Below are 14,651 nucleotides of genomic sequence, written 5' to 3'. Positions count from 1 at the left end.
TAAAAGGTGGGTGTGCAAAATTCAGAACTACGAAATTTGGGGGATTTATTCATCAGGAATTGAGGACTCTCAGACAAGCCCTTGATGGCTGTATTTTTTTTGTCTTTCAGTGCAAGTAAGTGGAACACAACCATTCTCCCCTTTAATTGGCAGCAGTTGTTTGAAGGACAGGGCACCATCTCAAATGCTTTTGCAGCTGCTGTTCTCATAGCAGTAGACTTTCAAAATAGGTAAAGCGAGAGGCTGCAGCTTGACACACACAGCTCTCCTTGGATTTAGAATTTGTCTGGTGTTTTCATTCGTGTACAGCTATGTTAATTGCATTGAGCAATGGCAATTCACAAATAATTATGGCCATGAAGGAAATGCAGATCACACACCAGCTTTTTATTTTTTTGTTTAAAATTTATATTCTGAAATTCCCTCTTCCCTTTGCCTTCCATCCATCTTGGCAATCATCCCAGTTTCCCTACTGGTCTACTTTTAATCCTTTAGGAAAGAGCTTTATGCTTATCCCAGAATCCTTTGCAATAATTGCTGATGCAGCACTTCAGAGGTATCATTGCCATGCTGCATTAGAGGTGTCTGTGGGAACTAGGAGGGCTGTTAAAGTTGGGGGACTGGGAGAATAAGGGAGGTTTAGAAGTTTTAGGACATACCTATAATCTAGGGAATGTAAATACACACAATTATAAAAAGGACATTTTCAGTTTGGTGTATTTGTGCATGAACACCCTGAAAAGAATTAATGGGGGGGGAAAAAGACAAATGGAAAAAGGGAGACATGACACTTCCCCTCCCCCCCCATATAAAGGACCAATATTTTGTAGGTTTTTTCTAATTTTGTATCTTTGATCAGTTGTAATTCACTGTGAATGCCAATTATAATATTTAAAGGTAAACCTGCCTGATTGTGACCAAAAATTAGGTAGCTAGAACTCTTCATATTGGTGTGTTTTTTACTCCACGACTACTAGCACCTGCAGTTTTGCATCCAAGTTAAGGTTCCTTTAAAAATGCAGCCCAGAATTATTATTAACAACATTTACATACTGTAAACGGTCCTAGAAAGCTATTGGGTTTTTAATTATATTTTTTCTAAATCTAGAACATTTTGAAGCTCATTCTAAAACACTTTATTCTTGGAAGCGTATAAAAAAAATCTCAGGGTAGAGTCTGGCCCTAAATTTAGGTGGTGTTACGAAATTATAACCAGAGCTTCAGTCTCATTCACTAAAAGGTAAATATTGTCTGTCTTTGATCCTAAAAATCGCACTTTTAAAAAAAAATAAAATAAAAAAAAATAAGAGCTTAGAGTTTACCCAGTAACCCTACTACAGGCTTTAACTATATTATCTGCTTGCAGAATTAAATCATTTTGTACACAAGACTCACAGTAAGAGAGTAACTCAAATGGCTCAATCCTACAGAATATATGTGTTTTAGGTTACGTGGGCTGGCTTTGTGGTGGCTTGACCTAGTTAGCTAAAAGGCCATTGTAATGGGGTGGAGTACCCTGCATGCAGGTCTTTCTCTTGCTAACTAACTTTTGTCTGGTATTAGGATCATGAAATGCAGATATCTTTTTGCTGGCTCTATCTGACATCTGGTCAAGTGAGATTTACTAACGTCAACCTAGGATATAAAAAGGGTTAGCATATCTCTCTGGGGCATAGGGCACCAAGGATAGGGCAGTCCTGCAGGAAAAGGTTCTCAGAATGACCAAACACAGGAGGAAGCTGAGATTTATGTGGTGGCGGTGGTGTTTATAGTAACAAAGGCAAATGTTAGGATGGGGATAAACTCACTTCATATCTGTTGTATCTATTTTCTGTTTGGAGCAGTATGGAAGCTCCACCTACTTGTCTTACCATGAAAGACAAAAAAGAGAAGCTCTCACATCAGAGCTAGTCAATCAAGGAGCTGCAGATACCTTCTGACATTTGGTGAGCTGGGGAATAACTCCTCTCTTGTGATGGATGGTAGAGGATGCATTGAACATTATACCCTTAAACACAATTGTCTTGTTTGGTGATCAGACTAAGCATAGTCTTGGACTCTCATAGCTAATTGGATGGTAACAAAATAGATTGTTTAGCCTTCATCAGTGCTTGAGTTCTTCTGCCTCCAATTCCTTCTTAAATAGCAAGCATCTTCCACTGTTGTGGAGTCTATGTTCTACAGGGAGTGGGGTTTCTAGGTAGGTCTCAAGAGGCTAGGGGAACTTTTTTTTTTTTAATTCTTTCATTTTAAAAAAATAAAAGTTTGATCATCTCATAAAATTAGTCAAATGCAATGTGTGCAGCACAGGCACAAATTACTTAAAAGGCTCGGTTTTCTTAAATAGTTCTTGAGGTTGCCATTGCTTTTAGCAAAAATCTTTAAAACTGCAGATAACATCTGCCAGAGAGAGGGAGGATGGTCTTGTGGTTAAAGCATAGGACTGAGAGTCAGGAGTTCTGGCTTCTATTCCTGACTCTGCCACAGATTTTCCTGTGTGACTGGGGGCAAGTCATTTAAATCTCTCTATGCTTCAATTTTCTTATCTGTAAAATGAGCATGTAAACTCTCTATACATCTGGCATGTAAATACCATGCAATGCCAGCTACAACAGTGCCATGCGAATGCCTGTTCTAACTTTCAGGTGACTTTGTAAATAAACAAGCAGATATAAATGTAAACAAACTTGTTTGTCATATTGATAGGCTGAACCAGAAGTAGGACTGAGTGGACTTGTAGGTGCTAAAGTTTTACATTGTTTTGTTTTTGAGTGCAGTTATGAAAATAATTATACATTTGTAAGTTGCAGTTTCGTGATAGAGATTGCACTATAGTACTTGTATGAGGTGAATTGAAAAATACTATTTCTAATCTTTATGTTGCAATTATTTGTAATCAAATATAAAGTGAGCATTGTATACTTTATATTCTGTGTTTTGTAATTGAAATCAATATATTTGAAAATGTAGAAAAACACCCAAAAATATACCAAATATAAATTGGTATTTTATTAAGTGCAATTAAAACTGATTGATTAATCGCACCTATTTTTTTAAGCTAGTTACATTTGCCTTGCATTAATTACTTGCATTAACTGCAATTAATTGACAGCCCTAATTATTTGGTTTCTATCACAAGCTATAGTCTAGTATTTAGAACATTATTTTACTGGTTGAAATTCTTTCAAAAAATTTTTATTAAATCCCTTTTTAGCAGTGTTTGTATCCCTCAATGAGTAGCTCAGCAAATCAAATACATTCCACCAACATCTTCCTATACAGCATGGTTTGCTTTTTTTAAAAGTAGCTCTCACTGTAAATCATCAATAGCCATCGATCTGTAAACATTCAAACAACGTCTTTTCCTTTTAGTGGAACAGTGCACTTCCCATATTTTGGCCCTCAAGTCTTTTTACGAAAGTCTTTTTATGAAAGATTTTGGAAGTAACTCCATTGTTGAAATGGCAGGAGACTTTCCATTGCAAATCCTATTTTTAAGATCTGCAAGTGAGCATATCTCCCATCTGTTTCGGAATGTTATTCCCCCGAGTAAGGGGTGAAGAGAGACCAGCCTCTGCTCAGGAGTCTAAATTTTCATTACTCAAAACCTGCACCTGATGTTCTCCCTCCCATTGAATATCAGTGGACTTCCTCTGATCCCAATCCAGCCACAGTATCTCAGATGTTCTCTGGTAGTGTTACTACAGACTGATTGTATCCTGAATTAAATAGTATTCCTGTTGGTTCTAAATTTACTGGCCATTCAGTGAAATGAATGACTCAACGTCCCTCTTTTATATGGCAGCATGATAAAAAGGAAGGACTTTTCACTATATACTTTATAATCATGAACACCTCATTCAAGTGCCCTGTAAGGTTTTTGACAAGCTAAATAAACCCTAGTTCTCAGTTTTTTCATGCTATCCCAGACAGTGAATTTATATCATATTTCAAGTTCTAGAAGATGAACACTGGATGAATGTGAAGTATTTGGAATCGTTCCTCCTGTGAAGGAGTTTGGAAGACTTTGTTTAGTAGTTTGCCACTCTCCCAGTAGGTGGAAGCAACTCCTCTGTTAGACTAGATTTTTTTTTTTTTAAGCTGTCACTCTGAAATCGCATGGGGGCCTAAAGAGGACGATCTAGTGCTAGACCCCTTCCACAGGTACTTCTTTCACACCCTTGAGGAAGGTCTCTGAGGCCTGGTCTACACTAGGGGAGGGGGTTCGAACTAAGGTACGCAAGTTCAGCGAAGTACCTTAGTTCGAAGAACTTACCCGTCCTCACGGCGCAGGATCGAAGTCCGCGGCTCCCCCATCGACTCCGCCACCGCCGTTCGCGGTGGTGGAGTTCCGGAGTCGACGGGAGCGCGTTTGGAGTTCGATATATCGCGTCTAGATGAGACGCAATATATCGAACTCCGAGAAGTCGATCGCTACCTGCCGACCTGGGCGGGTAGTATGGACGTACCCTGAGACTCCTTCCTCTGTACAGTGTGAAAAAGCTACAAATGCTTTTGTGGTAGATGGTAAATAAGCAAATCTTAGTTCTTCGAGTACTTACTCATGTCGATTTCATTCTAGGTTGCACACACCCATGTGCACGGTCATCATTTTTTTGCCTTAGCGGTATCCGTAGGGCCAGCGGTGGCTCTCCCTTGAGTGCTGCACTCATGCTTCGTCCCTACGCCCTCTCAGTTTCTTCTTACCGCGTGTGGTGGTTATTCGGAGCACTTTTCCTTGCATAGCATTGGCTAGCAGTTTTGTCTCCTCTGACTTTGAGCCTTTGGGCCTTGTTTGTTTATAGTAGCTAATGTTAAGTAGTTAAGTGTAGTTAGAAGTTAGTCCCAGTGGGAACTTCACCCCAGGCAGGGCATACCCCAGTCTCTAATGTTTAAGCCCTGCATGGACTGTAACAGGCCTATGTCTGTAAGTGACCCCCCGCACCCCTACAGCAGCTGCCTCAAGTGCTTGGGGGAATCGCATGTGACAGACAAGTGTCATATTTGTAAAAAATTTTACCCAGGACGCAGAAAGACCGGGATATTCAAATGCAGGCTCTCCTCATGGAGGCAGCCTTTCGTCCAGCTTCCAAGCCATCTCACCAAGACTCGCCTAGTACCTCGGCCTCAGTGTGCAGCGCACAACTGGCACCAGGCTCCGCCCCTCACGGCTCCCCATTGCCGGTGCCCAAAAAGAAAACAAAGAAGCATGGCTCCCTGGTACTGACCAAGAAGGGCCGTGGGACAGCAGGCAAAGGACCGAGTTCGGGGCCGCCCGGCCAATCCAGAGCCGTGTGAACGTGCCTTCCTGGTCAGGGCCCTTAGCCCCTTAAAGGATCCACCACCGACTCCTGGGAGTGGTGGGGGACCCAAACTCCTGGTGGCATCAATACCTTCCCAAGCTCCCCCAACTCCAAGAGAGCAGAGACCTCTGCCCATGTTGCCAGCACCATGCATGCCGCAGGAAACTGCAAAGGTTCCCCATGAGGGCAAGCCAGCCGCTATGACCCCTCTGGGCAGTGGAGCACCACCGATTCCCGCAAGACAAGGCAGCACTCTCCTCCATGCCGCAGATCGCTGGAGTCGCAGCACAGATCCTTTGGGGCTTGCCCTAGATTACTGGCACCGCAATCACGGTACCCGCCGTCTCAACACAGATCACCTAAGGGGAGGTGCCAATCTCCATATTGCCAGCACATCCTCAGTGCAGATTTTGGTTGCCTGCCCTGGGGGAGCACTCCCCATCGCGACTCCAGTCCCTCCTGGCACCAGTCCCCAGGTCACCGCCACCAATCCTCTCACTCCAGGTACTGGTCTCTAGCGATGACCATCAGCAGGCAGATGCAGGCGGCGACGGCCCCACCATGGTCACCAGAAGGGAATTCCTCCGGCATGAAAGGCAGTTCAGCCCCCCGCTCAGACTCCTCTGGTGCAATTGTGCTCCTGAGGCCAGGTGGCCTTATTGGAGCACGTGGGGCATGCCAGTCATGATGATGCCCCCTTCACACCACTCACCTGCCATTGCGTCGGAGCAAAAGTTGGCGGTACCGACGGCACCGGGGTCGGTGTATGAGTTGCGCTTGGAGGTCAAGGTAGAGGAGACTGCACTCACCTCTAAACTTCCCTCCCCCGCGGGGGATGATGTCCCAGGGTCTCCCCCAGTAGCAAGTCACCGTCTTCATCCCCAGACGAGGCAGTCACAGCACCCTCGAGGGCCAGCCTGCCTGGCAACTTTAAAGAACACCAGGCCCTGCTTTGATGGATGGCCAAGAACTTGGGCCTAGATGTGGAGGAGATGGCCACGCAGGCAGACACCTTGCCTATACCAGTGCATGACGGGGTCCTCAAAATTCCTAAGGCCCTCGGGCAAACCCTGTCTTCCATCCCTTATCTCCTAAAGGGATGAAAAGAAGCACTTTGTCCCAGCCAGAGGGTTCGAGTACGTTTTTGTACCCACCCATCTCTGAGCTCACTGGTTGTCTGTGTGGCCAATGAAAAAGACAAGCAGGGGCACACCAGCTCAACTCCCAAAAATAGAGGCAAAAAACCTGGACCTTGGGAGGGGCGGGGGGAATTTATTCCACTGCCAGCCTACAATTCCAGGTGGTGAACCATCAGGCCCTCTTGGGAAGGTACAATTTTAATTTATGGGACTCCCTCCATAAGTACAAGGAGTCCCTCCCACAGGGTTTAGCTCAAGAATTCAGAACCCTAGTGGAGGAAGGCACCATGACGACTAGGTGCTCCCTCCAAATAGCATGAGATGCGGTGGACTTGATGGGTTGGATAGTCATGTCGGCAGTGGTTATAAGGCGCAGCTCCTGGCTATAGACCGCTGGCCTTTCCCAAGAGATGCAGACTTTGATCCAGTACCTCCCATTAATGAGAATGGTCTCTTCTCTGAACAAACAGATGCGAGACTGCATGGGTTGAAGGATACTCGGGCAACCCTTCGCTTACTGGGCATTCATATGCTGCAGTTTGCACGGAAGCAGTTCCGGCTGCCCCTGCCGCCAAGGCCTTGGCAGCCCGTCAGGGATCTGCTAGGAGAAGGGATAGAGAGATGAGTTTTAGTCATCGCCGCCCTTCTTCTCACCCACACAGCCTGGCCCGGCAAAGCATCCCGGGGGCCAGAAGCGCTCATTTTGAAGGTGCGCTCGAGAGTGACATCCCAGTCAGTTCCCCGGATCCACCCTGTCCTTTCCTCAACCCTCTTCGTCTCTACCGTTCGGCCTGGTTGTGGGTCACCTCAGACTGCTGGGTGCTGGACATAGTATCTTGGGGCTATACCGTGCAAGTTTCAGCCACCCATCCCTCCCACTCTTTTTCCCATCCCTCTTCAGGGACCCTTCTCATGAGCAACTCCTCATTCAAGAGATCTAACACCTCCTGTGCCTGGGGGTGGTGGAGAAGGTCCCTCGGGACATGAAAGGAGAAGGTTTCTATTCCCGCTACTTCCTAATTCCAAAGGCAAAGGCGGGCCTCATACCCATCCTGGACCTGCGTCACCTCAACAAGTCTCTCAGAAAGTTGAAGTTTCACATGGTCTCCCTGCCCTCCATCATCCCCTCCCTGGATCCAGGAGACTGGTACACCGCCCTCTACTTGAAGGATACTTATTTCCATATTCTCAGGTCAGATGCTTCCTCTGTTTCATAGTTGGTGGGCGCCATTTTCAATTCACAGCACTGCCCTCTGGCCTTTCATTGGTCCCCAGGGTGTTCACAAAACGTGTGGTGCCAGTGGCTGATTACCGAGGTGTCCAGGACTTTCCGTATCTCGACAACTAGCTCATACCTGCCTGCGGCTATTGGACCACATGGCTGCCTGTACATACATGGTCACCTATGCTTGGCTCTATCTCTAGCTCCTGCAAGCATGGCTGGTGTCAGTCTACATTCCCAACAGGCATGACCTGGACCACATCAAGTTATCCCTGGATTGGTGGTTGGACCCCAGGTCAATGTTGGAAGGGAGTCCCCTTTGCGTCCCCATCGCTAACCCTGGTCTCTGATGCTTCGGACCTGGGCTGGGGAGCCCACCTGGGGGAGCTGAGCACCCAGGGCCACTGGTTACAGAATGACGTGTCCCTCCACATTAAAGTCAGGGAACTCAGAGAGGTTCTCCTGGCCTGTCAGGCATTCTTGTCCTACCTGAAAGGCAAGTTGGTGCAGGTCCTGATGGACAACACCACCGTGATATTACATCAACAGGCAGTGTGGTGCCAGGACTTCGCCCATTTGTCAAGAAGTTCTCTGCCTTTGGGATTTTTGTGTGCGGCAAGCCATTCATCCTATAGCCGTGCACCTGCCTGGAACCAGGAACATCCTGGTGGATCACCTCAGCAGGACTTTCTCCTCTCGCCACAAGTGGTCACTCCATCTGGAGGTGGTCCGCATAATCTTCCAGAAGTCGAGGACCCCCTAAGTGGACCTGTTCACGTCCAGGCAGAACAGAAAATGCCACATGTTCTGTTTGATCTGGTTAATGGACAGGGGCTCCCTATCAGGCACATTTCTCATTCCATGGTCGGGGGCGCTGATGTATGCCTTCCCACCAGTGCTGCTGATTCAGAGTCTTTGTGAATATCAGGCAAGACAGGGCGAAAGTTATCCTAATAGCCCCCGCGTGGCCTTGCCAGCACTGGTTTGGCACGTTGCAGAGTCTTTCGGTAGCCACCTCTCTGCAGTTGCCCCTTGGCCGGAGAATCACAACAGCCTTTTCCATCCGAACCTGACGGCACTGCACTTGACAGCTTGGCTACTGCATGGCTAAGCACAGACGAACAGGCATTCTTGGCCCGTATCCAGCAGGGTAGCAGGAAATCCTCCCTCAGAAGACTTACCTGGCCAAATGGAAAAGATTGAAGTGTTGGGCCTCAGAATAGCATATTCGGGCCAAGCAGGAGATCCTATATTATCGGCTGCACCTCAAACTCTAAGATTTGTCCCTGTCATCGATCAAGGTCCACCTGGTCACTATCTCGGCTTTCCATCTTCCATTCTAAGGTAGGTCAGTCTTCGCTCGTGACATGACAGCACGGTTTTTGAAAGGTCTGGTGTGTCTCTACCCGAACATTTGGGATCCAGATCTTCTCCCTCCTCCCCCAATGCATCAGATGAGGCGCACAGGCTACACAGCCTGGACGTCAGGATGGTGCTGGCCTTCTACATAGATAGAACAAGGCCGTTCTGTAAGTCAAAACAGCTGTTGGTTGCAATGGCAGACAGACTGAAAGGTTGTCTGGTGTCTGCTCAGAGGATTTTGGCCTGGATCATGGCCTGCATTCGCTACTGCTTTGAGCTGGTGAAAAAGCCTCGGGTGATGATCGTGATGGCACACTCGACTAGGGCACAAATGTCGTCAGTGGCCTTCCTGGTAAAGGTACCAATCCAAGGGATCTGTAGGGCTGCTATCTGGTCGCTACCTACACGTTCACATCTCATTACGCTGGCTTTGACAGAGCAGTGCTGCAAGACTGTGAACTCTGAGCCCGCCTCCATTGATACTGCTTGTGAGTCACCTGGAATGGAATCAACATGAGTAAGCACTCAAAGAAGAAAAAACAGTTACCCACCTTTCATAACTTTTGTTCTTTGAGATGTTTCTCATGTCCATTCCATTACCTGCCCTCCTGCCCCTCTGTCGGAGTTGTTGGCAAGAAGGAACTGAGAGGGCTTAGGGCCGGCAGCACCTGATATACTGACGCGTGAGCGCAGCACTCAAGGGGCACCACAGCTGGCCCTACGGATACCAATGTACCCCACCCAAGGTGGGGAGAAGGTAAGAACCCGCAGGGATTGAGAGGGGCTGGGGCTCAGAGTGAGGAGCAAACCCAGTCCCCTGCCCCGCTTCCCTCCTCAACCACTTTCCTGGGCTACTAGTGGGGCCCTCGGTGCCCCAAGAGCAGGGACAAGGGGTGGCATCTTAGCTCCCCCTGTGATGAAAACCCACCATACTAAAATCGGCCATTTTGCCACACTGTTTTTTCCAAGGTTCGGAAGCCTGGCTCACAAATACAGAATTATTTTGTATGTAACAATGTCATTTTAAACATGTTCTTTTGCTTATGCATTAGTATTCTAAATTGGAAAGTCCTGTATAATGAGGTAATTATTTTGGGAAAATCTTTATTTAAATAGATGCTTTCATTTTAGCATTGTTCTTTTAAACTTACCATTTTCTCCTAGGAGGAACTGTGGTAGTGGTGACAGAGTTGGCAGCAAGCTTAAAGGAAGGATTATGGGGGGGGGGTGAGGGAATTTGATACGAGAAACAATGTTGGTAAATTCCTTATTTATATGGATTGGTTAACTTTATACTTCTTATTTTCAGATTCTCCTTGATGAACTTTCTTCTACTAAACATTGGGTGTCCATGCATGTTTCAGACCATAGTGGATTCCACTACCGTCAGTTCTTAATAAAGTCTTTGATTGGCAGAACTGTGACCGACAATTCTATACTGGTGCAAAATCAGCTGGTAAATGAGCCAATCCCCAGTCTTCCAAAGGATGAAAAAAATGAAGCGTCTGAAGCTGCTTGTACAGAAGAACTGAGGGTAGATCTCCCCAATCTTCTAAAGGAAGAGTTGGAGCTCTGCACTGACCTTATTGATACCTTCCCTGGGCATGAAACGCTGTGGTGTCACAGGTAAGAGGGCTTATCAAATAAAACATCCCTTGGAATGATTTTATTGCTTTAAAACTGAAGTCAAAGGGCAAAATGTAATTCTGATTAAAGACCCATCTTGGTTAGTAAAGACTTGTTTCCTGCCCTATGCTAAGCCTTTGATTTTTGATTTCCACACCCATCAGAGCTATTAAATAGAAAACTTGACTGGACTTCAGTACCTTGTTGAAATAAGCTATACACATTGTTCCATAGGACAGTATCATCTGGATAGAGCCTGGATTGTTAATCTATCTCCTCGCTCCTTACATTTAAATGACAAAAGATGAATTAACTGCACAGAGTCTCCAAATGTGCTTGGCTAGATAAAAAACTCTGTAGTCAAAAGCACACTGAGTAAATTGTCTCTGAAAACTAACTTTAGTTGAATAATTGCCCCTTTTCTTCATTCTTGGGTTCAAGTTTGGTTCTACTCTGATCTGGGACTGTAAAAGTGGTATCTTAGTGCTCCATGTTTGCTTTCCATTATTGATATCAAATTTGTTAGGTTAGAAAGTCTTTTTATTTACACTTACAATCCTGCAAACCAAATCTGGGATCTCAATATCCAAAAGGGGTCTTCTCACACAGCATCACTATACACCTCTGCCCCTATAGAACACGACCCGATATAGCACGAATTCGAATATAACGCAGTAAAGCAGCGGGGAGCCCCGGGCCCCGCTGCTTTACCACGTTCTGTCTGGATTCGTGTGGCGCCCGGGCCCTTTAAATCACCGCCTGAGCCCCGCTGCCAGAGCTCCGGCGGTGATTTAAAAGGACCAGGACTCCCCATAGCAGCTGGAGCACCGGGCCCTTTAAATCCCTGCTGGGGCTCTGGCAGCCAGGCTCGGGCGGTGATTTAAAGGGTCAGAGGCTCCAGCCGCTGTGGGGAGCCACGGGCCCTTTAAATCCCCGCCTGAGCCCCGCTGCTGGAGCTCTGGCAGTGATTTAAAGGGCTTCCCGCAGTGGCTGGAGCCTCTGGCCTTTTAAATCACCGCCAGGGAAGCAGGTCCTATCCGGCATGGCGTACCAGACCAAACCTCATACAACGCGGTCTCACCTATAAGGCGGTGAGATTTTTTTGGCTCCCGAGGACTGCGTTATATCGGGGTAGCGGTGTATTTTGCCCTTGATAACAATTGTGAAACTCCATTGCCTTCAGTGTGTTAGTACAGCTGTAACTGATAGGCCTTGTAATTTGAATGTAGTAAACCATTCTCCTGATGATACAAAAGAGGGAGTGGAATTCAGTTCACTCTTTCTTAAATGTGCTGGCTGGTAGGAACAAAAAATAGCAAAAAATTAATTTGAACATTTTCACCTACTCAAGAAATCCAAATTACAGCACTTTATGGTTTTCCCTGACATTTAGTGACATGTCAGTTCCCATAAACACTGGGTGAAATCCTGGCCCCACTGAAATCCATGAGAATTTTTCCATTGACCTCAGTTGGGCCAGGATTTCACACTGTCAACATTCAGGTTGTTCCAACACTAAGTGAATACAGCTGGCCTGAAAAATATATATATATATATATATATAATATGAAAAAAATTTTAAATGGAAACTTTTGTGACAGTTTTGACTTGGTTGAATAGAAAATTTCAATAAATCTTTCGTTTGGGGGGGGTGGTTCTTTTCCCCTATTGCTCACAGGTTAACATAGTCATAGTGGGATTTTTCCAAATTGAAGATATAGACTTTGAAGAATTTTATTTTAGAAAATCTTATTTTTTGAAAATGCAGAAAAATGTGGTGATAGCAATATTTGAAAAGTGAAAAATCGGTCTATTTTGAAACCCAGGAGAACCAGAACCTTTCTGAAAACTTCAAAATGTTAGCAAAAATTGTTGTTGATATATTGTTTTGGCCCCACTGTCTTATCTGTAGTGTACTGCTCACTGTAAAAGCTCAAAAGTCACAAAAAGAAACAAGACAGGGTTGAGGCACATTGGTAGAAGCTTGCACTGCTGCTACTGATCTGGCAGCTGTCATGAACATTAAAATTATTGTTGGTTTTTTTTAAAAACCTAAATATTTAGTCTCCTCCATCAATTTAATGAAAGAGATCACATTCATATTGCACTGAAAATATGGAAAAAGTTGAAAAAAGTTACTGTGTATATGTAAAGTATCAGAGGGGTAGCCGTGTTAGTCTGGATCTGTAAAAGCAGCAGAGAGTCCTGTGGCACCTTATAGACTATTGGAGCATGTGTATGTGTAGACGTTTCTCTGAATCAAATCCCTGCTTATGTTTGTGGCAACTTCCATCCTAACATTAGGGTTTGAACTGGGAACCTATGACCTGAAAGCATGACTTTTTATCGCTTGAGCTGAAGAATAAGGATTTCTAGCTGAAAGTTGTAAGCAACCCATATCTTCTGTGGACCTGGTACAGAGTGGAACATACAACATGTGCACTGATCAATTGATTACAAGTGCACACCTGCAGTGGGGGTTGGTAAACGATGCTAGTTTTGTGAAGATACTAGATTAACAGAAGTCTCCTGAAGACAGAAGTCTTCTGTTTTAACCTGGGGACAGGTACAGCATGGGCAGGAATAGTCCACTGCATGGACAATGAAAGGAAGCATGTATCTCCACCTGGACTTAAGGAACTTAGTCTGAATTCTCTGTGCTTGAAGTCTGCTGAGCTTGTTGCTCAGAATGTCAGTTGTGATAGTGGTTGTAGTGCTCTGATGTTTGCATCACAAGGAAGTGATGTGAAACCACCTACTCAGCTGACAGGTATGTCAAGTACCAGCTGTTGAACGGTAATAATTTTTGGTTACTATTCAGATCAGAGAAGTGAAAGGCTTCATATTCCATTGCCTAACAGGAAGTCATCCCTTTTCCCACCTTTGCAAAATAAGCTGATTTTTGTGGGAAGTTTTGCTCAGAGGGCACATTGAAATGTAATTTCAATTACTTTAGTATCTTTAATTGTGGCAGCAGTTTGATTTTTTTTTTCAGTGTGTAACTTTTTTTTTTTCTTTTTCCCTCCCCTGATCTTCCTTTGAAGACGACACGTGTTCTACCTTCAGCACCATTTAAACAACAAACTTCCTCTTCCAAATGTACAGTTGACATCTGTGGACAGCAGTGATGGAACTTTGAATAATTCACACCCCAGTACAGCAGTCAGTCATGTGACTCATGCCATGGATGTTGATGGTTTAAATGATTCAAGCAAACAAGGCTATACTCAAGAAACCAAACGCCTGAAGCGTGCCCCTATACAGGACTCTCTTGGCTTGGAAATGGAATACAGGTTCATTGATAACATTTTAGCAACTTGCAGAGACGTAGAGCAGGACAGGTTTGCTGCTGAATACAGGAAATGGCTAGTTACTTTTCTAGGTCAGTGAAGGAAGTTTACAACCTTCAGGTTCCTCTTTTAGTGCAATATTCTCGTATCAAACACATGTATGTCACGGTTGCAAGTGTTGGCTACCCATATGCTTCTCACCTTTCTTTGTGGTCAGTGCTAAAATTCATATACAAAGTAATAATATTTCATTTTATTTATTAAAAAAAATCTGACATAGCTTTTTATTAAGCAAATGTAGTTTGCTTTTTTCTTTAATCCTTTTTTTAAAAAATTACAATATTTTACATTTTTACTTGTGGCAACTTCATATCGGACCATTGTCCTGTTTAAACTTTTTTTTATCTTTAATGTGGATTATGAATATGGCCATACCAAATTCAAACCCATGAAAAACATGTCACGGACCATGAGATCTGGTCTTTTGTGTGCTTTTACCCTATACTATACAGATTTCACAGGGGAGACCAGCATTTCTCAAATTGGGGGACCCAAAAGGGCGTTGCAGGGGCATCCCAAGGTTATTTTAGGGTGGTCATAGTATTGCCACCCTTACTTCTGTGCTGCCTTCAGAGCTGGGGGCTGGAGAGCAGCAGCTGTTGGCTGGGCGCCCAGCTCTGAAGTTAGCACCCTGCCAACAGCAGTGCAG

The 14,651-nt window shown here is 45.0% G+C and overlaps 1 protein-coding gene across 1 annotated transcript in view; it reads left to right on the top strand.

Annotated features, from left to right (window-relative positions):
- The window catches only part of PTAR1 (protein prenyltransferase alpha subunit repeat containing 1), a 47,849-nt gene extending 33,709 nt beyond the window's left edge, over positions 1-14,140 (top strand). Inside the window, exons 6-7 of the mRNA XM_045022072.1 lie at positions 10,336-10,652; positions 13,697-14,140. Coding sequence (XP_044878007.1) covers positions 10,336-10,652; positions 13,697-14,042 — 663 coding nt within the window. The 3' untranslated portion in view covers positions 14,043-14,140. The remainder of the gene's footprint in view (positions 1-10,335; positions 10,653-13,696) is intronic.
- The last annotated feature ends 511 nt before the right edge of the window (positions 14,141-14,651 follow it).

Source organism: Mauremys mutica, chromosome 6, assembly GCF_020497125.1.
Source record: "Mauremys mutica isolate MM-2020 ecotype Southern chromosome 6, ASM2049712v1, whole genome shotgun sequence".
Taxonomy (NCBI): Eukaryota; Metazoa; Chordata; order Testudines; family Geoemydidae; genus Mauremys; species Mauremys mutica.
The sequence above is the reverse complement of the archived record's forward strand: the minus strand, read 5'-3'. Positions and strand labels throughout refer to the sequence as shown.